Source organism: Equus caballus, chromosome 29 (assembly GCF_041296265.1).
Source record: "Equus caballus isolate H_3958 breed thoroughbred chromosome 29, TB-T2T, whole genome shotgun sequence".
Lineage (NCBI taxonomy): Eukaryota > Metazoa > Chordata > Mammalia > Perissodactyla > Equidae > Equus > Equus caballus.
Window position 1 is genome coordinate 29,205,229 of NC_091712.1, and position 26,638 is coordinate 29,231,866.

The 26,638-nt window shown below is 35.3% G+C and overlaps 1 protein-coding gene across 4 annotated transcripts in view; it reads right to left on the minus strand.

Moving 5' to 3' along the window:
• The window catches only part of STAM (signal transducing adaptor molecule), a 74,610-nt gene that overhangs the window by 23,537 nt on the left and 24,435 nt on the right, over positions 1 to 26,638 (minus strand). For 2 of the 4 annotated variants that reach the window (XM_001498179.6, XM_023632104.2), the window contains 4 exons: positions 7,719 to 7,794; positions 7,542 to 7,637; positions 5,821 to 5,967; positions 1,096 to 1,186 (listed from right to left, as the gene is read on the minus strand). In XM_001498179.6, coding sequence (XP_001498229.3) covers positions 1,096 to 1,186; positions 5,821 to 5,967; positions 7,542 to 7,637; positions 7,719 to 7,794 — 410 coding nt within the window. Of the gene's footprint in view, positions 1 to 1,095; positions 1,187 to 5,820; positions 5,968 to 7,541; positions 7,638 to 7,718; positions 7,795 to 10,402; positions 10,708 to 10,782; positions 10,888 to 26,638 lie in introns of all 4 variants that reach the window. The other 2 variants (XM_070255245.1, XM_070255244.1) reach the window with 2 other exon arrangements.

The following is a 26,638-nucleotide window of genomic DNA, read 5'->3' on the forward strand; positions in this document are numbered from 1 at the left end:
ATCTTTTAGCATCTAAGGATAGGGGAAAATATCTTAAGACATAAAAAAGCAAAATTCATAACAGAAAAGCAAAAATTTTGATATCAAAATGTAAAACTTCTGTTTAATAAAATACACCATTATCAAAGTTAAAGTATAAGCCAAAAACCAAAAGCACATATCTACAAGAGATATAACAGGCAAAAGATTAACATCCGAAATAAAGACTTTCTATATATTATTTTTTCTTTAAAAAAACGACAGTAGAAAAAGAAAGACAATCAGAACGGCTAATAAATGTACAAAAACAGATTAAACCTCACTAGTAATATAGGAAAGAAAAGTTAAAATAATTGGACATCATTTTGAACCTACCAGATTCACAAAAAAATAAACTCTGAAAATAACCAAATGTTGTCTAGAGATTAAAAATAATAATAATAAGAGCTTTCCTACATTGCTGATGGAAGAGGAAATAATACAACTATTTAGCAAAGTTAAAGAGGTACCTACCCCATGAGTCAACAATACCACTGTTAGTCACACAAAATAGTCACACACACATATATATATATACGTACACACATACAAGAAAACACATACAACAATACTCAATGCAGCATACTTGTTAAAGTAAAAAAAAAAATTAGAAAACCCCAATGTCCATCAGTGGGAGGATAGATAAATTACAGCATATATTTATTATTAGTGCATGGGAATATTATACAGCAGTTAAAACAAATAAACTTGATTTATGTGTCTCATTATCAATAGATCTCAAACATACTGCTGCGCAAAAAAACCAAGTTGTAGATGGCACCTGGAGTATACCATTTACGAAAAAAGACTCTGTTGGACACAAAAGTATTTGGTTTTGTTTATGGATATACAGTATAGATAGTATAGTAAAAATATTATAAAACCATAGACTGAAAGGACACATATGATAGTAGCTGCCTTGGAAGAGGAGAGGAAAGAAATCAAACTGTGGAGGGGAACGAAGTAGAGTTCAGCTTTAGCTATGAAGTCCTATTCTTTTATTTTTAAATATCTCAAGGATAAAAATATTAAGTAACAGACTTTTATCTTCTCACCATCAGGGACTTAAAAACGTACCTTTTGCTAAATCTTCTTCTTCTTTTTTGTTAGCCACAGCACCAGGATCCTTGGCTACCAGAGCTGGGCTTGCTTTCGCTTGTTCTGCAGCCTAACAGAAAAAAAGGAACACACCATCGGAGGGTTGTTCTCAATCTTCCTACCAACCTAATCTAAGAACTTGCAAGACTTTCTCATCAATCGACCACAGACTTTGGAAAAAGAAAGAAATTCAAACTGGAGCAGCCTCCACTTTGAAAGGAGGAGAAGAGTTAGAACTGGAGAAGACAGACTGAGAGTAACTGCATGACAGGGCAGGCAGCCTAACCACACTCTCAGATTTGTGAAAAGCAGTTCAACTAAAAGCAGACAGGATGCAAACAAGAGAAGAAAAACCAGAGGAGATTTAAAAACTTTTAGAAAAATTCTAAAACCAGAAAAGGAGTTGAGAGAGGGAAAGAGATGACTATTTTAAAAACAAATAGTTTTTGAAAGTTTAAAGTATCTATTCAAGAGTTATACTTTATCGCTTCCTTGCAGATCAAAAGTCAGGATGTTATCTTTAGGAACCTAGATTTATATCTAATAATATAAATGCTCATAAGACTAGACTATTTTGTAAACCAAAATACAAGTCATTAACTCTGACAATATATTACTGTCCAGCTTAAACATATTTTGTAAATAAGGTAGTATATAAGTAAATAAATACATAAACTGATTCACGCTTACGGAATTACAAGCTTCTAGGCCTCTTAGTTTCCGCATGGCAATCAAGGCAAATCAGACTCCAGCCTATCTAACCAGCCTCATTTTTCAATCATTCTATCAGTTACCACATATGTATATATACTGGTACTTTCCCACCTCTGACACACGTTTGCTTCTACTTATAATGTCCTCCTCTCGGGCTCCTTTTGCTCCATCCACATTTTTTCCTATTGAGTTTCAACTCACTAGTCAGTAAACAGCTAAAGCACCATTTTCTCAAGGAAACATTCCTAAATCCCTTAATTAAGCATTCCTTCTTCTGTGTTCCTCTCCTAACACTTTCAAACAAGGTTCTATGAAATGGGTTGGTAAGAATGCAAGTTGCAGAGTCAGGAAAACATGGGTTCAAATCCAAGATCCACCACTTTCTAATGTATAACCTTGGGTACGTTAACCTCTTTGCACCTCAAGTTCCTCATCTACAAATGAGAATGAGAGCACCTACACATCATACAGTATATCGAGAGGATTAAATTAACACATGTAGCTTCCAAAGTCAGACAGGAAGGGGGTCATTCAGGGTTTAAAACAAAAAGCATAACACTGTCTCCTGGGATTTACAATGTATATAGAGGTAAGGTATGTCATACATGTGACAACTACAGCATAAAGGGTGCTGAAGCAGGGAGTCAAGAAACCACATACAGCTGCAAGCTTTCTACACTGGCATGAAATAATACAACATTAACTCAAAACAGATAGTGAAAAGTTACAAATGGATACTGTAATTCCAGAGCAACCAGTAAAAAAAAACCATAATTCTAAAAAATATTCTAATTACCACATGTTCAGCACTTAGAACAGTGCCTGGCACATAAAGGCAAGCAATAAATCTCAGCTTCTATTATAATTATCTGCTTACACGTCTGTCTCCACAACCAGACTATATGCTCCTTGAGGGTATTTGAGCCTAAATATTACAAGCAATCAAAAAATGATTGTTGAGCAAATTAAAGGCAAAATGTTCAACATCATAGTAAAATACAGTTCTATATTCTTCACTTAGTATATTTTAAATTGTCAAACAAATGCACAAGGCATTTATTTTTAGAAAAGCTGATTAGAGAAAAGCTGTTTGTAGTTCACGGAATAGATCTTTAAGCACCCTCAACACTGATCCCCCTCTAGTTGTAATCTTCTTTAGACAATGTTTCAATCATCATGCACCTCTGAAAATTGAAGGCATGTTTGGTCAGAGGTAACCTTTTTCTTTACATATGAAATTTTCTTCATAACTTGCTGAATTTCACAAAATAGACATATTGATCTTTTGTGGTCTGTGAAGGAATCTCTAGCAGTCAAGAAGGAAGTACAGAAACAAGCTATATTCAGCCCTACATTCCCGCACTGCACACTTTTCAAAGTTCTTTCTATTATCAGGTTCCAAGTGTGGCAATGACACTTGCCTTATTAGCGAGTCAAATACAGCAGCAGTGCTAACGTTACTTTTCTCTCTCTGTCTAAAGTTAGTACCAAAGGAAGCACAGCAGCACAAGTTGGTGACTAATGTATGACTTCTCTTCATATTTTTATATTATTTGCTTCCGTACTTGAATGAAAAAATATACTTAAAAGATCCTTATATTTTCAGAGGCTTTTGTTAAGTATGCTAACAAAGACCTAGACTGATGAAAATGTAGTAATGACTAAAGCAACTAAGTGACTTTAAAATCTAGAGGGACTTCTGCAGTTGATCCTAGATGATGCGTTTTTTTCATTAAACTTGAAGCTCTTTACAAACACAGTTTTCAATGATAAGCTTTTCAGAAACTACTATAAAAATAATCACCATTCCAGCTCATCATATTTTACTTTACATGCGTTTTATATATTTCTTGTGGCTGAAAGATAGCAACTATAACAAAATTAGGTATCACATATTTTACAACATCTAGCTGAAAGGAAGAGAAGCAACTCAACTTTACTATTGCTGATCTATGTCCTAAATCTTTTGAACAGGACAGTAACATAACTTCTATGCCAATCAAGCAACAAATGCCCTTGCCAGTGTTGGCTCCACTTCTTGTCCTTGGAAGCCTAGTCTGGACAGACACATATCCACTAACCTCTCTATCACACGAAGCAGGATCATGTAGTGAAAAGAACACTGAACTGTGAGTCAGCAGGCCTGTGTTCTAGTTCCAGCTCTGTCACTACTAGCTGTGGCCCTGGGCAAGTCACTTAACCATTCTGCGTCCCTCAGTTTCCTCATCTGTAAAATGAGGGGATTAGATTAGAGAATCCCTAAAGTTGTTCCCACAATTATCTGAGATTCTAGGTTAATTGAACAAAGCTACGTGTCAGATCATTAATTCTTCTTCCTCCTCTTATAGGAATAAGTCCCTTTGTGGACTGAAATGCAGTTTTCACTTGCACTGAAAGCCGTACTCAAGAGCAGTGCTTCTCAAACTTTAATGTGCATCCAGAATCAGCCAGGATCTTGTTAAAATGGAGATGATGAATCCATAGGTCTGGAGTGGCACCTGAGATGCTGCATTTCTAACAAGCTTCTTAGGTGGTGGTGATGATGGTCAACGAACCACAATTTAAGTAACAAGCTTTAGAACAGGTTCTCAGAGTATAGAAACTGCAATTCCACTAAGCATCTACACTCTTTGGTTCTCTGATAATTAAACATTGTTTCTGTTGTCAAGGAAATTATTATAAAATATCTTGGATCATTCTGCATAAAATTATTCCTTAATTATACAGATTCTAGAAATTATTCTGAGAGTAGTAAAAGCCAGCTATCAATTATGAATGAATACTTCTCAAAAACATAATTTTTTTTTCCTCCCCAAATCCCCCAGTACATAGTTGTATATTCTAGTTGTGGGTCCTTCTAGTTGTGGCATGTGGGACGCCACCTCAACATGGCCCAATGAGTGGTGCCATGTCCGTGCCCAGGATCCACACCCTGGGCCACTGAAGCAGAGCATGTGAACTTAATCATTTGGGGATGGGGCCGGCCCCTCAAAGACATAATTTATCATTGTAAAACGATATCAATTAAGAAGAAAAATATCCTTTCCTTCCTTCACCTCCCAAATATACTTCTGGGTCTTCACATGTCAAGAGTACTCAGATAAACTAGAAGTACCTTGGAAGAAAGTCTAGATAAGTCTGGATGAGTCACTACACGATTCCGTGGAGCGGTCAAAACCCTGAACTTGAGTCCTCCACAGCTGAGAGTTTTCTGCTTGTCCTTTCACACAACTCATCATATTCCACCCTGATCCATTCAGTAGGGAAAGGCAGTATGGGAAATTACTACACAGTTTAAGCCCCCTTGATGAGTTGGGCATGCTAAAGGTTACCCAGAATAGAAAAAGAATAAAAGAGATAGCCTTGCATTTCTTCTATATGACATAAATTAGATATTTATCTCATTATATAAATAATTTTTTTCGGAAAAGAGAAGTCAAGTCTTTCAATCAATCATATTTATTAGAGAAAGGACAAAGACTTATGCACTAGTCAGCTCTTGTTAAGGGAAAAGATGTTTCACGTGCTTCTCTTCCCCTTGACTCCCTTATATCTCCTTCCCATTTTTAATACAGGTATATATAAATTTTATAATCAAAAGAACCTCTAAATTCATCCTTAAATTTTAAGAATATCCTGATTTTTGAGCTGTCATTCTTTGTAAGTAAATTATAGCATTAAAAGCATTTAACAAGATTGTCAGTATTACCTGATATAATAATGCAATTTTGTCTATATTATTAAAATTATATAAAAAATTTAAAAATTGCAAAATGTTACACTAATTCATTTATAGAGGAGAAACAGTGGGAAAGTAGAAGTTGGAACACGTTAATATTCCACTATATTTTTTTGGCACCTTTGAATGTAAGATTATTAATAATAATTTCTCTGGAGTAGTAAAACCTACCTGGGTTTGGAGGAAAAAAAAATTCAAATAAACATGGCTACTTTAGAGACACAAACTGTAGCCACAACTTTACAAAATACCTGAGAGCCGATAGCTGGAAACGTAACTCCTTGTTCCTTAAGGTTCTTAATCATTGCTGATATTAGACTAAGCTGTGGATCATTCTTAAATTCATCGGTCCATTCAACCATAAGAGCCTTTAATTTTTCACACACTTTAGGGTGACCCTAAAAAACAGAGAAAAATGTTAATTAAAAAGTACTAACTTCTTGGTTAATGATTTAATAAGGATAACTTAAATATAAAAATTATCAAGTGTTGTAGATTTCTTTCTGAATCACAAATAACCCCTCGCTATAGATGATACATAAGAAAATATAGTTGGTTACTAGAAACAAACTAATTGTATTTTCACACTATGAGAAACAAGAGAAGATACCATCATACACACCTCATATCAAATTAAAACAGATCAAATATGTAATAACTTATTTTGGAGGTCAGAAAGTCCTGACCAGAGTATTTTGCAACTAAGCAAGCTTTGTACATGAGGAAGACAAAGAAAAATAGTCTGTTTTACTTGGTTTTTCACAGGCCAATAAAAAAGTAAGTTGGAAAGAGAATAAATGGTATGGTTCCTTTATTCCTAATTACTCACTTCTAACATGCGTGACTGTGTATTTTTCCCAAGTTGTTTAACTATCTGAGGCCTAATTTGAGGTCTATTCATGTTAATATTCCAGGAAACTTAATTTCTTCATAATAACATCTCCCCCTTAAGTATAAAACCAATACATTCACTGTAAAATAAAAAGAAGTCCTTTCTCGTATATGTAGCTGTTTGCTTTTCAAAACAGTTGTTCACACTATTAAATACCAGTTTCAGTACCTCATCTTCAATTAAATTATAGAAAACATGACATTACTAGCTCTTCATAAACAGTTGTACATTTTGATGGACATTCAAGACATTAAAAGGATGGTTATTAATTAGTAGAAAATACCTAAATATAACTGAATGAGGCAGAATCAGAAAAGAATTATCACATAATCACAATGCTTGAAAAGAAGTATAGAATTTTAAATTCTTATCTCATTTCTATACTGTTTTCTATTAAAACCTGGAAATACTCATTTTTTCCAAAAACTATGAGGCATTTTCCCTTTTATCACTTTAAAATTTTTTCTTGATATATAATTATCCCCCCTCAAAAAAGTGAGAAATAATTACCTTTAGAATGGACAGATTTTTACTGGGAAAACTCACATATTAATTAGTAACTTCAATTTTTAAAATTCCTTGAATTGCAGAATTTGAATTCTTTATTCTACATTTACTTAAGTAGACAGTATAGTATTAACATCCTGCAAAGGGCAGGTAGTGGCCTTATTCATGCCAAGGCGAAAACTCAACAGTGCCACATTTTGGCAGTATTTCTGAATAGTTCTATATCAGGAAAATACTTCTGTGGCTACAAAAACTGTGCCTAAAAGGGACTGGTATTATTTAACCTGATAGAGAAGTACACTTATTTCCTTATCATATGAAAGGAAAGAAGAAGAAAAGAGATTAAATATACTCTAATTTGGCTTGAAAGAAACCAACACTTGAAGTAGGTAAATTTGTAGTCTCTTCAATGAAACATAACATTTACTTATATATTGAATAGACATAACTTAGAAAGGGTTAAAAAAAAAAAGCACAAAATAGACCCTTGTGATTTAAAATGTGAAGAATTCAACAATAAAATACATAAAGAAAGAAGATCGTCAATTCATTTCTGTAAATAATTTTCCTTACCTTGTTTAATACGTTGCTTACTTCACTAGCAAAATCTCTTGAACATACTTCTAAATGAAAAATTTTGCCACAGTTTGATACACATGCTCCTAGAAGCTAAAAGCATAGAATCAGAAGTTAAAAGAGCTCAATTTGCACAGATATTTTTGTGACAGAACTTCAAATGAAATCACTCACAGTCAGCGCTTGCATAGCAACATGAGGATCTTTATGGTTCACCCTCTTCATAACAGACCGAAGACAGTCTTTAGGTCTGAAAAATGAAAAATGTAACAATCAATTAGTAGTACATCCAGCTTTTTTCCCCCTTAACTTAGTAGGCAATAAACTAGTATACAAAATGGAGAATATGGTAGAGAAGTCTAATTTTTGTTAATGAAACAATTGAAAAACTGTACACTAACAAGTTCCTTTAAATTTTTCAAAAAGAATTGACAGACTGTTCCTTAGCAATTATATTAGGTATTTGGGGTTAATTCTGGGTGAAAAAAAGTTTTGGAATTAAAATGGTAGACCAAGACTTCCACTTCCAATCATGATGGAATAGCTGGAACCAGACTTACATTCCTGCTGTAAAGTAAAAAACTGAAAAATATATTTAAAATATATATTGAGGTAACTGTTTGGGAGATTAGATCACAGCAGTGCTGAATGATGGTCTCTAAGAAGGAATACAAGCAATAAACCAGACATTTGTCTCAACTTTCTACCTAGCGGCACTTTCCAGATATCAGTAGTACAGGCTTTGTGCCTAAAGGCAATTTCTGGATCTCAGTGCAGAGTAGGTGATCCCTGGAAGAGAAGTGATCTCACTGAGCTGAGGGGACAGAAACTGGAATTCAGGAAGGCTGTGGGGGCCAGAAGCTGTAGGACAGAGTAGAAGGAGCTATAGGAAGAAAGAGTGCCGGATACCTACACAAGAGTCCACTTAGGCCTATTGTGGAAAAACCCACACGTGCTTAAGTTACAAACTCCACAAGGCTGGGCAAAAAGTGACTGACAGCTGTATGCTGAAGAGTTCCCCAAGCTCACACAGTTTTCAGAGCTCATGGCAAAGTGGCAAGTCCTCGTGGAACATCCAGAGCCTTCAGTGGATACACTAGAAGGTGTAGGCCTTGGTAATGGGGCGAAACTATCCCAAAAGACTACTCTAAGTTCATCCTATAAGAACTCAGAAACAAGCCACAGAAGAATAAAGTTGATCCAAGTGTAAATTAACTTCCAACAGAATAAAGTCCAATACACTTTAACAGGAATACAACAAAACCTGTCACTCAACAATATAAAATTCACAATATTAAGCATTCAATCAAAAGTTTCTAGATACTATAACTAGGAGAAAAATCAATCAATTGAAAATGCAAAAATGACAGAGATGATGAAATTAGCAGTCAAGGACTTTTTAAAGTTATTTTAAGTATGCTCAGTACATACAAGAAATCACCAACATAATGAGGGAAAAAATGGAATATAACAAAGAACCAGATAAAACTTCCAGAAATGAAAAATATATAAAATGAAAAATTAGTTGGATGGAATTAATCAGGTAAGAATGAAGATCAGTAAACTTGAAGACATGCTTAAAGTACAGGAACTTAAGTACAGAGAGAAAAAAAAGACTACAAAAATTTAATACAGGGCCATTGGTAAAAATATTTTTAAAGGAGAAATGGAAATAAAAGAAAATCATAAAATATATTCAATTGATATGTAAAGGACAAATGGAAATAAAAAAACAGACAAAAGTTAAACAGAAATCACCTAGAAAAACAGCAGATTTTAATATTTTGATCCAACCATATCAACAGTTATATTAAATGCAAATAATGTAAACACACCAAATAAAAGACAGGGATGGGTAGATTGGATTTAAAATAAACCAGGACCCACCTAAATGCTATCTACAAGAAACTTGGCTTAAATATAATGACATATGTAACCTAAAAGTAAAAGGATAGGAGGAAAAAGATACATCACACAAGTATGAACCACAAGAAAGCTGGAGCAGTTATATTAATATCAAAGTGCACTTCAGAATAGGTAACATTACCAGGGATAAAGACAGAAATTATATAACAATAGGAGATCAATTCTCCTTATGTTAGACATAATTCTAAATGTGACATAACAATTCTTATGTTAGACATAACAATTCTAAATTCTAAACAATTCTTATCTAACAAGAGAGCTTCAAAATACATGAAGCGAAAACTGATAAAACTAAAAAGAGAAAAAGACAAACCCACAATTATAGTTGGAGATTTCATTCCTTTCTCAGAACTTGATAAAATGAGTAGACAGAAAATCAGTAAGGATATAGGAGACCTGAATAATGCCATGAACCAACCTAATGTAAATGACATTTATAGAACACTCCATTCTAAAATAGTAAAACATATATTCTTTTTAAGTGCACACAGTATGTTCACCAAGACAGACTATATTTTGAACCATAAAAACAAATTAATTTTTTTAAAAATTGAAAAGATACACAGTATGTTGTTAGGTAAAATTTATGATAAAGTATACTACAAATGAGTAACATAAAGAAAGCTGGAGATTTTCCAAGTTCTAAATAACCACACTTGGTCATAATACGCTATCATTTTTATACATTATTAGATTTGATTTATTATAATGTTGTTGAGGATTTTTGCACCTTTATACATAACGAGTCTGTGGTTTTGCCATCTTCTAATATCTCTGTTTTTGGTACTGATGTATTGCAGGACTCATAATGAGTTCCAACAAAGCAAATTCTGGGTCCAGATAACTTCACTGGTGAATTCTACCAAACAATTGCCATGATTTTAAATACACAGTTTTTTTGTAGATGCCTTTTATCAGGCTGAGGAAATTACCTTTAATTCTTAGATTAATGAAAGTTTTTAATGGCTGTTGAACTCTTTCAAAGGCATCTTCTTCATTTATTGAGAGGATCATATGGTATTTTTCTTTAGTCTTTTGAAACGGTGAATTACACTGCTTGATTTTCAAGTGCCAAACCAGTCTTGCATGCCTAGGATAAATCTTACTTGATTTTTTTGCAAAAGAACAGCTTTACTTTTGATGTTTCTCGGTTGTTTTTCTTTTTTTCAACTTCATAGATCTCTGCCGTGATTTTTATTATTTCCCGCCTTTTGCTCCTTTGAGTTTGTTCTTGTTTCTTAAGATAGAAACTTATATCACTGATATGTGGTATTTCTTCTTCTAATATAAGCATTTAATGCTACAAATTTACCTTTATGGATTGCTGTAGCTACATCCTACAAGTTTTGATATATTGTATTTTTGCTTTCATATCACTGAAAATATTTTCCAGTTGCTCTTGTAATGCCTCTTTGACCTGTAAGTTATAAGCCAAAAATGAAGATAATTATATAATCATAAAAAATAACTCAATCCAAAAGCAAGCAAGGAAAATGGAGAAAAAAAGAAAAAGGAGCAAAGAATAGATAAGACATAAGGAAAACTTCCAGCAAAACGGTAGCTTTAAATCCAACTATATTAATAATTACATTACATGTAAATAGCCTAACACTCCAATTAAAAGACAGAGATTGTCAGATTGGATACAAAAGCAGGAACCAAGTATATACTGTATATTAACTGTCTATAAGAAATCTACTTTAAATTTAAAGACCGATTAAAAGAAATAAGATAGGAAAAGATACACCATATAAATATTAATCAAAAGAAAGTCAAATAGCTTCAGTAGTTTTCAAACAAGAAATGCTAACAGTGATAAAGAAGGACATTCCATAATAATGGCAGGATTACTTCTCTATGAAAACATAACAATTTAAAATGTGTATGGACCCAACAACAGAACTTCAAAATATATAAAGGAAACACTGATAGAAACGAGAGGGAAAGCAGCCAAATCTACTGGAAACTTCAACATAGTCCTATCAATAATGTGACAGTACAAATAAAACTCCAAAAAAAGTATGGATACAGAATAATTGAACACTATCATGCAACTTGACCTTATTGAACATTCCACCCACATATGGCAGAGTAGACATTTTCAACTGCATGGAAAATTCACCAAGATAAATCACATTCCAGGCTACAAAATAAATGTTGACAAATTCAAAAGGACTAAAATCATACAAAGTACATTCTTTAATCACGACAGAATTAAACTACAAATTAATAACAAAATGATAGCAAGAAAATCCCCAAATACTTGGAAATTAAACACCACATAGCTAAATAACTCTCACATCAAATGAAATCACTAAAACAAAGTTCACTTAAGGAAATGAAAATAAAAGCACACTACCAAGTATTCTGCACCAGAATTCTCACAGCAGCTCTCTTCATATCAACTGAAAACTGGATACAATACAAACGGCCATCAACAGGTACGTAGATAAACAAATTGTAACATATCCATACAATGGAGTATCTCTTGACAATAAATAGAACAAACTACTGATAGACACAAAAACCTGGATTTATCTCAAAATCATATCCTATGCTAGACATGAGAATACATACTACACAATTTCATCTTAAGAAATTCTAGAAAAGGAAAATTTATAATGACAGAAAACAGACTAGTAGTTGCTTAGGGCAGAGGGAACTTTTGGGAGTGATTAAATACCCCCTCTCTCAATTGAGGTGGTGCTTACATAGTATATATATAGTGTCAAAACTCATCAAATTACCAAACTGTACATTTACAAGGCATGCATTTTATTGGGAATAAATTACGTCTCAGTAAAACTTTTTTTTTATAAGCAGACCATGCATGTGGCAAACATGTATTTCATAGGGATGCTACACAATTAACAATAATAGTCACAGAAATAACTTCAACCTATGGAACACCTATGTATCTAGGTTCTCAAAATTTTACTGACAAGCAAGGGACTCATTCAGTATTCAAAACATTCACGGTAAGCTAAGTCTTAGAGAAGTTCAGTTCCTTGCCCAGGATACCAGTTATCAGATAGTAACTGGTACAAACAAGATTCAAACCCAGTTGTGGCTGGCTCTTAAATACTCTACATACATTCTGACCACAGAACTGCCTTGCAATGAGTTAAGATAACATAAGCTGGGAGCTCTTTATATTAGTCAAAGGAAGATAGCCTCAAGATATTAATTCATCAGATTGAAATGACAAATATTTTACTTAATATTATAAAACATTATCAACATCTATATAATGCTCCACCCAAAAACAGCAGAATACACATTCTTCTCAAGTGCAGATGGAACACTATAAAGGATAAACAATATGTTAGACCAAAAAATAAATCTCTATAAATGTAAAAGGACAGAAATCATAGAAACCATATTCTTCAACCACAATGGAATGAAATTAAAAATCAATAATATAAGGAAATTTGGCAAGTTCACAAATTAAACAACACACTCCTAAATAACCAATGGGTCAAAGAAAAAAAAATCACAGGGAAATGAGAAAATACTTTGAGATTAATGAAAAGGAAAATACAACACATCAAAATTTATGAGATGCAGTAAAAGCGGTGCTTAGAAGAAAATTACTTGTAAACACATATTTTAAAAGAAGAAGAAAGATCTCAAATTAATAATCCAAACTTTCACTTTAAGAAACTAGAAAAAGGGGGCTGGCCCAGTGGCACAGCAGTTAAGTTCGCACATTCCACTTCAGCAGCCTGGGGTTGGCCGGTTCAGATCCTGGGTGTGGACCTATGCACACTGCTTGTCAAGCCATGCTGTGGCAGGTGTCCCACATATAAAGTAGAGGAAGATGGGCATGGATGTTAGCTCAGGGCCAGTCTTCCTCAGCAAAAAGAGGAGGATTGGTGGCAGATGTTAGCTCAAGGCTAATCTTCCTCAAAAAACCCCCAGAAACTAGAAAAACAAGAGCAAACTAAACCCAAAGCAAGCAGGAAAAAAAGAAATAATAAGGATTAAAGAGGAGATAAAAGAAATAGAGAACAGAAAAACAACAGAGAAAAAACAATGAAACTGAAAGTTTCTTCTTTAAAACAACCAACAAAATTGAAAGGGCCAGCTCCGGTGGCCTAGTGGTTAACTTTGGCACGCTCTGCTTCAGCGGCCCAGGTTCACCTCCTGGGTGCAGACCTACACCACTTGTCCGTCAGTGGCCATGCTGTGGCGGTGGCTCACATACAAAATGAGGAAGATTGGCAATGGATGTTAGCTCAGGCAAAGCTGCCTCAGCAAAAAAGAATAGACAAACCTTTAATTAGTTAGACCAACCAAGAAAGAAAGACGACTCATTATTAAAATCAGAAAAGAAAGGAGGAACATCACTCCCAATTTGTTGAAATAAAAAGGATTTTTAAAAAATCACTATGAACAATTTTACACCAACTAAATAACCTAGATGAAATGGACAAATTCCACTGTTGAAAATGACTAAGAAAAAACAGAAATCTGAATAGACCTGTAAAACAAATAAAAGGAGTGAATTACTAATCTAAAAAACTTTCCACAAAGAAAATCCCAGGACCAGATGCCTTCAACTGGTGAATTCTACCAAATGTTTAATGCAGAATTACCATCAGTTCTTCACTAAAGAAAAACATACATAAACTCGACTTCATCAAAATTTAAAACTTTTGCACACCAAGGGACACCATCAATAGTGAAAAGACAACCCACAGAATAGAAGAAAATGTTTGCAATTGATGTATCTGATAAGGAATTGATATCCAGAAAATAAAAAGAACTCCTCAAAAACAAAAAGCAACAACAAAAAGCAACCCAATTCAAAAATGTCTTCAACAAGACACTTCTCCAAAGAAGATAAATGTCGCCAATAAGCACATGAAAAGATGCTCAATATCACAAATCACTAGAGAAATGTAAATCAAACCACGATGAGATACCACTTTACACCCATTAGGACGGCTATTATTTTAAGAAAAAGAGAGGAAAATACCACAGTGTTGGGGATGTGAAAATCGGAATCCTTATGCATTGCTGGTGGGAATGTAAAACGGTGCGGCCGCTGTGGAAAAGTGTGGTAGTTCCTCAAATATTTAAACATAAAATGACCATATGATGCAGTAATTCCACTTCTATGTATATTCCCAAAAGAACTGAAAGCAGGGGTTTAAGCAAATATTTGTACATCCATACTCACAGCAGTATTATTCACAATAGCCAATGTCCATCAACAGATGAATGGCTAAGCAAAATACAATGGAATACTATTTAGCCTAAAGGAATGAAATTCTGACACATGACACAACATAGATGGACCATGAAAACATGCCGAGTGAAATAAGCCAAACACAAAAGGATAAATATTGTACAATTCCATTTATATGAGATACCTAAAAGAAGCAAATTCATGGAGACAGAAAGTAGAACAGAAGTCACCAGTGGCTATGAGGAAGCGGAATGAAGAGTTATTATTTAATACATACAGAGTTCCTGTTTGGGATGAGAGAAAAGTTTTGGAAACATATAGTGGACACACAGACACACAGAAACACATGAAAGAAAAAACATTATCAAGTGATTTGAACTCCAACAAGCTCTGGAAAAACTGGCCCGTAAGCATAGTTATCTTAAAAAATTTCTTTAAGAACGTAAAATGCAATTACTAAGCACTGTGATAAACAGAAAAAAATCCTTTTTAATAAGGACAAATTAGAATAAAAAATAGAATTTCTGTTTCTAAGAATGTTTCATTGCCTGTTGGGAACCTTTCCACCCTAAAGACCATGGAGAAAAGAGAAAAAAATGTATATTTATTGAATACCTATTATATGTCAAGTATTCAGCTCTTATGATTCTCAAGCTCTTTTTCTATTAATTTTGCATGATATTAAAAGCCTCTGATAGCAACATTATTAGACTGAAGAAACAATATACTATAACACTATTATTTAGATTTTGTCTTTTTCACAGTTGGACTTTTTGAGGGGCCAGAATCTGTGACCCCCATGCTAATTTTTGCAGTTGTGAAAACCATGTTGGCATATAAAAACACAAAATTATCAGTGCAGTGGTAAAGGCCAAACATAAAAAGAATTATCTGAATACTAAAATTAAAATCATTAAAAAATAATGATCCAAAGATGATTCAGCTCAGTGAGCAAACATTTTAGAAAATAATCTTCTAAACTGTGGTGACTTTTGGAAAAGAGAGTGAGGAAAGGGGCTTTGAAATGGAACTTTTACTTTTATTTCATTCATTTCTATGTTGTTTGAATGTTTCACCACAGCCAATTTTAAAAACCAAGGCAAAGATCTCTCTGACACCAAAACAAAGTGGGCTATTGCACCATAAAACGGATAATGCCATAAAAAGCCAATTATAATGTTTTTAAGTGTTGATGAACACTTAATGTATGCTAAGACCGCGGTATCTTTTTAGATATAATAGGGTAAGCTTTAAAAAATCCCTTCAGAACTGCGTATAAAACTGGCACTATTCAACAACAGAAGTGACCCACAAAAATCTTGTATTAACTATCTCATTTCACTCTGCATTTTTTAATTCAGGTCTTCAATATTTCCACAAGATGAGAAGGAAAACACAGACGTAAAAGTGAAGTTAAATCTATCTTTTATTATTAAATCTTATAATTTAATGAAAGATTATGGTTAAAAGTCTTTTTAAAAAGGTTTAAGCGTTAAAAGCGAATTTAAAGTAGGTATACTACGGCTATTATCTTCTCAATGACAGATGAAAGCTGACTACAGACACAGCGTCTGCATACTTTATCATCTAACAGGTGCCCTTCTGAGAGTGCAAGGGAGCGCTCACTGGGCATAGCACTAGAACAGCGGGCAGAAAGCGAAACCATCCAAAGCAGACTGGACGTATGGTCATCCCAGGGAAAACTATGTTCATCTACAACATCACCTTTGTATGCACAGATCTGGGGCATGTGCTGTATAAGAGGGTAAGAAGAAAAAGGCAGTAGTTGTGGCTTCTAGTATCTTTTTCTCAAACCGTAGAACAGCCTTTTCAGGAATGTGCATAGCTGCCTTGGCATATGCCAGCGCTAATGAACTAAAGCATCAAAGTCAATTTCACCATGCAGGAGTATCTCCAATCCATCTCAACAAACCGTACTGTGGGTTTCAAAAAAAGCCAGAGCTAGAAGAGGGGGCTGTGCTCTATTAAATCCTCTCTACTCCCACGCCCCTCCCATCACAGCACTCTCAGTCATTCAGTTTCTAGATGAAGTCACGACTACTAAAAATAAGCTACCTCATGCAGGAAGGTAAATGAAAATTAAGCTATGAACCCTCCTCAATCTTCAGACACAAATATCACAGAGCCAAGCTACTGGGCTTTCATTTGCACTGTAGACTTTTCCAGTTTCCCCTATGAAACAGACTCTGCCGAACTTGAGCTCTGGAGGCAATTCTGGAAAGGATATTTTTTAAATGAATTTTATCAGCAGTCACTCCTTCGATCTAACCACGAATTAAGAAAACTCATTCTTGTGGGCCAGCCCTGTGGGAGAGTGGTTAAAGTTCCACGTGCTCCACTTCGGTGGCCCAGGGTTTGCAAGTTCAGATCCCGGGTGTGAACATACTCCACCCATCAGCCATACTGTGGAGGCATCCCACATACGAAAAGTAGAGGAAGACTGGTACAGATGTTAGCTCAGGGTTAATCTTACTCAAGCAAAAAAAAAAAAGAGAAGATTGGTAACAGATGTTAGCTCAGGGCCAATCTTCCTCACACACAAAAAAGAAAACTCATTCTTGCTCATTCATCTTATTGGAAAAGTACCCAGAAAGCAAGAGTTCCCTGCACAGAGTGCTATATGTTTATACCAGTGCTAAAGGCTATTGATCCATGTAATTAATCCAATTCGGTCACCAGTACTGTCAGAGTGAATCACCTTCTCCATGTAAATTACAATGACACAAAAAATATTCAACAGGTAGCAAATTACTCTGTTGATAACACTTTCCTTAACTGATGTTATGCTGTCATCTTCAATTTGGCTTTTACGAATTTTCACAAACTAAAAGTTTCATCAAGTCATGTATATAAAACAAAACCATGAAAGGTCAATGACTAATCTTCGTGACTACCCAGTTAGTTAAGATTTCGTATGTTAGCTCTTCCTATTTACAAATATGTACAAATGGGTAGAACTTTTTCAACACAGAATAATTTTTTCCCATGTAAAAAGTCATAAATAACTGACAGATGAAAAAAATAAAGGAACTCTTACATCACATTTTGCCATTGAAGTTCTTAATGACTGTTTCAAGTAATAAAAATGGAATTTACTATTTGGTTTATTAAAGCCCATTTTTTTGTTCTAATGACATATTTCATTGCTTTGTTATCTAGTCCAAAGTTCTGATTCAACACTTATAGAACTATGTGGCACTTCAAGGCCTCTGTGGCAAATTATGTATTTAAGATAAGCACAATAATAACTCCCTTCTCACATGCTCTTCTATGCTGTAACCCTGCCGCTTCTCATCAAGAGGTGAACTCTGACTACTCTCCCCTTGAATCTGGACTGACCTCAGTGATGTGCTTGACCAAGAGAATGTCGTAGAAGTGACATTCTGAGACTTACAGTTCATTAACAAGCCAAGTGGAGTACACCTAGGTCTCTTAGAACAATGCTCCCTCTGGGATTCAAGCCACCATTCTGCACGAAAGTCAAGGCACATGCAGAGGCCTTAGTGTTTCAACTGATAACTCCAGCTGAGGTCCTAGCTGATGGCCTGTCATCAACTGCCAGCCATATTGAGCATCCATCCCAGTCAGGCCTTCAGATGACTCCAGTCCTGGCCATTACCAGACTGCAACTTCATGAGAGACCCCAAGCAAGAAGGGCCCAGTTGTTAACCCATAGAACCGTGAGATAATAACAAATTGCTCTTTTAAGCCACTACGTCTTAGCAGGATGTGTTATGTAGCAATAGGTAACTAGAATCGCCTCTAACAGTGTGCTGACTGCTGTTAGCTTTAAATAATATTAACCTCTATTATTTAGAATTGTCTGGGTTTTCTTTTCATCTTTTTTTAAAAATAAAATTTTAACAAAATTTCCTTAACTGTTTTATATCCCCATCTTGAGGGTTCCTGACAACAGGGTCCCACGCTATATTGCTCATCCTTGGCTCCCTACTTTCAACTGAAATCTGAGAGAAAAAAATAAGAATTATTTAGCAACTACTGTTACTCTCCAGTGAATGAAAGTAAAACATTTTCATTCTGAATGTTGTCTAGAATAGTGCCTTCAACATGGCTGATACTCAATGAAAAGTTATTGAGCTAAATATGGAAAACATTACTTTTCAGTGTTGTACAATAATTAGTATTTAGAATAATTGAATAATCGTCCTTATAAAGCTCTATTTGTTACCAATTTCTGCATATCTTCCACTGAGTTTGTTTCCTATGCGGAAAATGTACACGCTTTCATAAAATGTATTTCTTAAGAATTCTAAGAAGATCATGATTAGGGAACAATGCACAATAAACAGTGCTGGGAGGATCACGGGATGTAAGGAAAGAGACTGATGGCAATAAGCACAGCTGAGGTATTTTGTAAAAATACACGCTGAGATAAAATCTGCACACGCATTTAGAGCCGTCTGCCAACGGTTTCTACCACCTACCTTTATAAGGTGTAGTCACATCCTCATGTCTCTCAAAAACCTTCTCAAAACCTCATTTTTGGCATTTTAAAACATATCCTCTCTTTTCCTTATTTTGAGACGGGAAAACAAAAAGACAAGGTTAAGGGAAAGGAGAATTATCTCTCACCTTTCCCAGTTTTCCAACCCCAAAATAAGTCTCCATTACTCCTAACTTACCATGTGATAAATGACCATAGCACAAAGCGCACCGTTGTAAATGGAACGGAATAGTACCATTTCCTGGGGTTTGTTTCCAAAAGCCAGAGTGCAAGGCAGAAATTGCAGTTAATCAATCTTCCTTGATTAGAGAGTTAGCTGTTGGAGAACATACTCTGCCATCTCTCAGTTATGCTCAGTATGCAACTTTTCCTCAATTATTAAAGCAAACTTATTATTTTGAGCACCAGCTGAAGAATCTGACTTGCATATAGGGCCATGCTGTTTAAAATATGCATACTCTGAGCAAGAACGGCACCCAGTGCAGTAAGATATTCAGACTCTATTAAGAGAAACGGGAACCGTAACTGTGATACAGCACACAGAAGCTCACTAAATGGATAGGAAGGACAAGTTTTTAGGAAAAACAACATCTGACAACATTTGAGGGGGCTGCAAAAGAACACAGTTAAATTCAATGAATGTATAGGATACAGCTCAAATCGAGTCAGAGGATCAAGCAGAACTAAAACTAATTTTGCATTCCTGCAATTCCCTTTTCAAAGAATAAAGAAATTTCAAATCTCTTTGAATAGCCCCAAGTAAATTTCCAAAGTTGTTACCACATTATTTATAAACGTCTACCTAACTTACAGGTATGTTGTACAGTTATGACAGATAAATAGCTCAACTTTACTCTCTAGTCACCAGTTAGTGAGATTACCTGAAAAGATCTTTCCATTAATATATAAGGAGAAAGCCAAAAATATTTAACAGTTTTGTTGGATAAAGGAGTCAGAATCTGTGACATATTATGCTTTATAACATTTTTAAAAGGTCTCTTCACTTATGTCTCATCTCTACATCTCATTTGAAAAGTACTTTTGTATCATAAAAATACTAGGTTAAACTGTGATGACAAGGTTTTATACTCTTAAAGAAATTATTACCATTGAAAAGAAAGTAAATTTAAATTCTAATTATTGCCACTATTACTAAATCAATCGCTGTTTCTAGATCAATCAACTTTTCAAAATGAGGATACCACCTCTTCATTATCCCCCTCATGGGGCCTGACAGAAGAATAACAGGACATTTTCCTTAAAGGAGAGAAAATATAAAAGAAAAACAGTAAATATATATATATTTTACATATATATATATAAAATAATTTAAAGCACAGTTAATGAAACTGCTCGCATAGTTAACCTCTAATCACCTATGAAGTAGGACTGCAAAAGTAAAGATGCTAGCAGTATGTTTCTAAATAGGGGCACTAGTGGGTGTTCAGGACAGAAAAATTCTCAGAGTAAAACTATCCAGTGTATCACATCCCTGGTCCCCACTTAATCAATGTCAGCAGTAACCCTGTCATTGTGGCAACCAAAACCATTCCTAATAGTGCAATACCACCCGAGCTGAGAACCACTGCCAGATAAGAGCAGCTCTGTGATGCAGGAGAAAAGGATTTAAAGCTTGACAGACTTCACCTGCAAAAGGGGATTCTAATGCTTCCTTATCAGCATTTTATGACAATACTCCTAGAATCGTGTCAGGGAGTTTTAGAGACACTCAACAATGTCAGTTCTAGAAAGCAAAAACATGTCTTCTTCTATCAAGTTACTTTTACAACTTTAGCTTTCAAAGCTGTTTCAGAGTGATTTAAAGTTAACATTTTCATCTTACATGCTATAAGAAAATGACTTACTACATCTTACCATTCAAGGATTTATGTATAACTATATTGTGGACGTGGGAGGGTGTGTGTGTCTGCATAGTTTTTAGAGGTCTTAGTATGCTAGTATCTAGCAGGCACACACTAAAAGATATGGGAACTCAAATCTTTGCTGAAGTAAATTATTTTTTTTTAAATTAAGAGATAAGATAAGCTGTCTTTGAATACTGAGGGGAGTCTAATTTAAGAGGATGGCTTTCAAAAGTACAAAGGCATTACACTAACTGTAAGGAAACTCTAATATAAAATATGAAAGAAATCAGAACTGAAATGAGTAACTGTATAATCAATGGCATATTAAAAATGCTATTTGAACTGTAATATACACTACATAAAACACGAGGGGGGAAGGGCAAAACACTGAGTACGACATCAAATTCTCAATTTTGAGCTTATAAAGTACGCATTCCTTATGAGATAATCGATGAAACATGAATATAGTACACAAATGATGTTTTTTGGCTATTTGAAGAACAAGCTCACGATCCTGAAGGACTTCATCAGAAAAGAGGGTAAACTGAACTTCTACATACCAAATATTGAGGATTAATGGAAGGGTAGAAAATATCCATTGCACACTTAAATTCAGTACGATGATATTTTGAATTCCAGAGTATATAACACTAAAGTATTATTTCAGTCAAACAAAACACAATGTAACATAATGCATGGGAGAGAGAGGAATCACTAAAAACTTCAATACAAAATTAGCATGTCTTGATTCATGATTTTAACTTTCAAATAACTGTTCATTACAGGCACTTAAGGATGCAGTAGAAAAGTGAGAAAAAACATAAAATTGGGAGTCAAGAAACCTGACTTCTGCTATTGCCTCTGCTACTACTTTTGGATAAGTCACATTAAAATCTCAAGGCTTGGGGCCAGCCCAGTGGTGCAGGGGTTAAGTTCACACGTTCTGCTTTGGCAGCCGAGGGTTCGCCAGTTCGGATGCTGGGTGTGGACCTATACACCACTTGTCAAGCCATGCTGTGGCAGGTGTCCCACATATAAAGTAGAGCAAGATGGGGACGGATGTCAGCTCGAGGCCAGTCTTCCTCAGCAGAAAGAGGAGGACTGGTGGCAGCTATTAGCTCAGGGCTAACCTACTGCCAAAAAAAAAAATCTCAGGGCTTTAGTTTCCTCATCTGTGAAACAATCTCTACAGTCACTAGGATTTGGATTCTGTAGGTCTCATTCTGTAAAATACAGTGTTTTAAAAATCACAGTAAAATACAAGCAAAATCATTGTCTAGGGCAAGTAAAGATGGAAACATCAGATCTAATCAGATGCCGTCTCTACTCCCTAGTGAAACTTTCTCCTGAATCATCATCTCAACTTTCCCCTTACAGTGGATCATTCCTTTCAGGATTGACAGATGTTATAATACAGTTTACCTTTGAAAAAAGAAATTTCCCATTAAACAACCAGCTAAAGAAAGACTCCACCAAAATAGCAGCAAAAAAGGATAAAATACATTATAAGAAACTTAAGCAAAAATGTACAAGACTTATAAGAGGAAAACTTTATAACACTACTAAAGGATATAAACAGAAAGATAAGCTATGTTCTTGGATAGGAAGATTTAATATCATAATGACATTTATTAATTTAAAACTAAGCGAACTTAAAAAGAAACAGTTTTGTTTTTAAACTAGTCAAGCCAATCCCAAAATTTATCTGGGACAGTAGAGAGGGACAAGAGGATACAGAAAAACTCTGGAAAAAAAATGAGGAAAACTAGCCCTGCCAAATATTAAAATGTATTAAAAGTTTTAATAATTAAAACCATGTGGTAGCAAGACATGAATAGACAATACCGACAGGACAAAAGAGAAAGTTCAAAAACCAGATTTCAATACATAGGGGAATGTAACATACAAAAGTAGTACTTCAAATCAGAAGGAAAATAATAGACTATTCAGTAAGTGGTGTTGAAATTTTTGGGTAGCCAAACAGAAAAGAATAAAGTTAGAGTTACACTTCATACTAAATAACAGGATGGATTCCAAATAGATCAAAGACTTAAGTGTAAAAACCCAAACCACAGGTACAGACTTTGAAAAATAGTTCGGTGGTTTCTTTCAAAGCTAAACATAGTCTCACCATTTGATTCAGCAACCATGCTCCTAGGCATTTACCCAATTGAGGTGAAAACCTATGTCCACAAAAAGCCTGCACATGAACATATTTTATAGCAGCTTTATTCACACTCACCAAAAACTAGAAACTATCAAGACGTCCTTTAATAGGTGAATGGAGAAACAGACTACAGCACATCCATATAACGAAACATTATTCAGAATTTTTTTAAAAACAAGCTATCAGGCCAGCCAGGTGGCATAGTGGTTGAGTTCATGTGCGTCGCTTCAGCAGCCCAGGGTTCGCAGGTTTGGATCCCAGGTGCAGACCTACACATGGCTCATCAAGCCATGCTGCGGCGGCATCCCACATACAAAATAGAGGGAGACTGGCACAAATGTTAACTCAGGGATAATCTTCCTCAAGCAAAAAGAGGAAGATTGGCAACAGATGTTATTAGCTCAGGGACAATCTTCCCCACCAAAAAAAAAAAAAAAGAAAGAAAGAAAAAGAGCTATTAAGCCATGAAAATACATATATGAAGTGTAAATGCATTTTGCTAAATAAGAGAAGTCAGTCTGAAAAGGCTACATAGTATATGATCCCAATTATGACATTTTGGAAAAGGCAAAATTATAGAAACAGTAAAAAACTTAGTGGTTTCAGAGGTTGAGAGAGAGGAAGAGGGACAAATAGGTTGAGCACAGGACATTTTCAGGATGGTGACACCATACTGCGTAATCACACAGTAAAATTATTGCTGTGTAATGACAGACACATGTCATTATGGATCTGTCAAAACCCATAAAACTGTACAACACAGAGTGAGCCTTAACGTAAGCTACAAACTTTAGTTAGTTAATAACAATGTATCAATACTGGTTCACTACTTGTAGCATATGTACCACATTAATGTAAGGTGTTAATAATGTAAGATGTTAATAATCACAATGTAAGATGTTAATGTAAGATGTATACAAGGGGTGGGATGGGTAATATGGAATTCTTTATACTATCTGCTCAATTTTTCTGTAAATCTAAAATTGTATTAAAAAAATTCTATTCATTATAAAACGAAAAATGAAACCATAAAGAAAACATCAGACAATTCCACTAAAACCTCGGAGAAGGAAAGACCTGTATAACTCAATATTCTATAAACCATAAGAAAAGACTGATAAATTCAACCATATAAAAATCAGAAACTCCTAAATGGAAAATCAAACAACATAGCAAAGTCAAAAGAATAATGAAAAAAAATATATGTATGCAACTCATATTACAGACAAGATATGCCCTTAATAGATCAAGGACTCCTAGAAATGAGGAAAGGATATGCACAGAGAGTTCACGGGAAGGAAAACACAAACAGCTCTTCAACACACAAAAAAGTCATTCAACCCAGTAAAGCATATGAGTGAGCCTTTGACTTGACGTAAGACTATTCCACCTCAAGCTTCTTCACCTATCCAATAATTGAGAACTCGAGACCATATGCCTGTTATTCTTGTTTTCACCAGTCCCTAAAAGAAGCTCCTTTCCATCATCAAACAGCTCTGCATATCCATTACTCCCTAACTTCTGAAACCTTTCTGCTGTATCCTCTAGAAGTCACAGCCCATTATCAACAAAAGCCCCTATCTTTGGACCTTTTGCTCTACAGAAACTTGCTCTCCATGGAGGATACTATTTCTCCTGCAGTCACCTCAAGGGGTAGCTTTTTTTTCCTCCTGAGGAAGATTTGCCCTGAGCCAACATCTGTTGCCAATCTCTTTTTGCTTGAGGAAGATTGGCCCAGAGCTAACATCTGGGCCAATCTTCCCCTATTTTGTATGTGGGTTGCCACCATAACATGGCCACCAACAAGTGGCATAGATCTGTAGCTGGGATCCAAACCCGGGCCGCCAAAGTGGAGCGTGCAGAACATAACCACTAAGACACGGGGCTGGCTCCATCAAGTGGTAACTTTTTGTCCTTCCCGGGCTCTTGAACCTACTAAATGAGGTATGGGTCCTCTTTGCTCTCTTTGCTACTTCTAAATCATTCTCCCTCCCTCTTTCCTCAAACAGTCCAGTTCTGATCATGTCAGACTATCTTCCAGTTGCAGTTCATTTACAAAAACTTCAATTGTCCCCTCATTTCTCAACGATTTTAACTCCTGGCTCACTGCCACTCTCTCCAACACTACTCCTATCTTAATTCTCAGAGATGTTAAAAACTATCTAAGTGATGCTTCCAACATCTTGGCTTTTCAACTTCTATCTCACCTTATTAATAAGTGGCATGGTCACATGCTAGACCACGTCATTATCAACAACTGAAAACCCTCCATAATCTCAATTTCAAACATTCCAACCTTCACGTTCCATCTTTCTAACTCACTCACTCTTTCACATACCCGACTCTGTGCTCATTTAGGGTAACTCACCCCTGCTCCAGTTATTCTCTATCTTTAAAGTTCTTAGGAAGCACCAAGTGTTCTCTACCTTGCTGCTTTCATGCAGATACTATTCCCTCTGCCTGGGACCTCTGCTTTCAGCTCTTTGTTTCTTCCCAACTTTAAAATCATAGCATAAACGTTACTCCCTCACACCAGTCCATCTCTGAAAAATCTAAATAGGCCTCCCTTTTCATTCTCCACTAAAGCACTCTGCTATCTTCTTAGCCCATTATCTGTTTATCCGTTTATTTCGATCTTCCACTAGTAGACTGTCATCACAACTGATGGCAAAGGCAGTGCTTGCTTTATTCATCACTGTATACACAAAGCATGATACCCAGCTAGTTCTAAGTGTTTGTCAAATAAACAGAAAAATGACTGCTACAAAGAGAATGAAACCAATGACAGAAATTCTGCGATGTTAAGAAAGTGAGGGGCTGGGTCAGTGGCGCAGCGCTTAAGTGTGCCACATTCTGCTTCGGCAGCTAAGGGTTCACAGGTTCAGATCCCGCATGCAGACATGGCACCGCTTGGCAAGCCACGCTGTGGTAGGCGTCCTAAATATAAAGTGGAGGAAGATGGACATGGATGTTAGCTCAGAGCCAGGCTTTCTCAGCAAAAAGAGGAGGATTGGTGGCGGATGTTAGCTCAGGGCTAATCTTCCTCAAAAAAAAACAAAATAAAATGTTTAAAAAAAAAGAAAGAAAGAAAGTGAAAGAGTCATGGAAATCAAGACCATGCTTTACGAAAAAAATCCTGTAGTTTTATTCCTGTTGGAATTCTTCCCCTAATTTAAATTACATTAAAGAATCCTAAATATGAATCAGATTCTCGTCTGTCAACTGGAAAAACCTACAGTATCTAGAGCTGCTGTGATAAATAAAATGTTTATAAGACACTTAAATAAGACCTGGCAAAAAATAAGCAGTCAATAAGTGTTGGCTATTACTCTTAAAAGACTTTCAAAATTAAGGCCTATAAATTGAGGATGTGATTATAACAAAATACATATTGGAAGAGATCTGTTCCTCTACCTGGTGCTGCCCTTCCAACGTAAGATGTCTAGGTCAGAGATT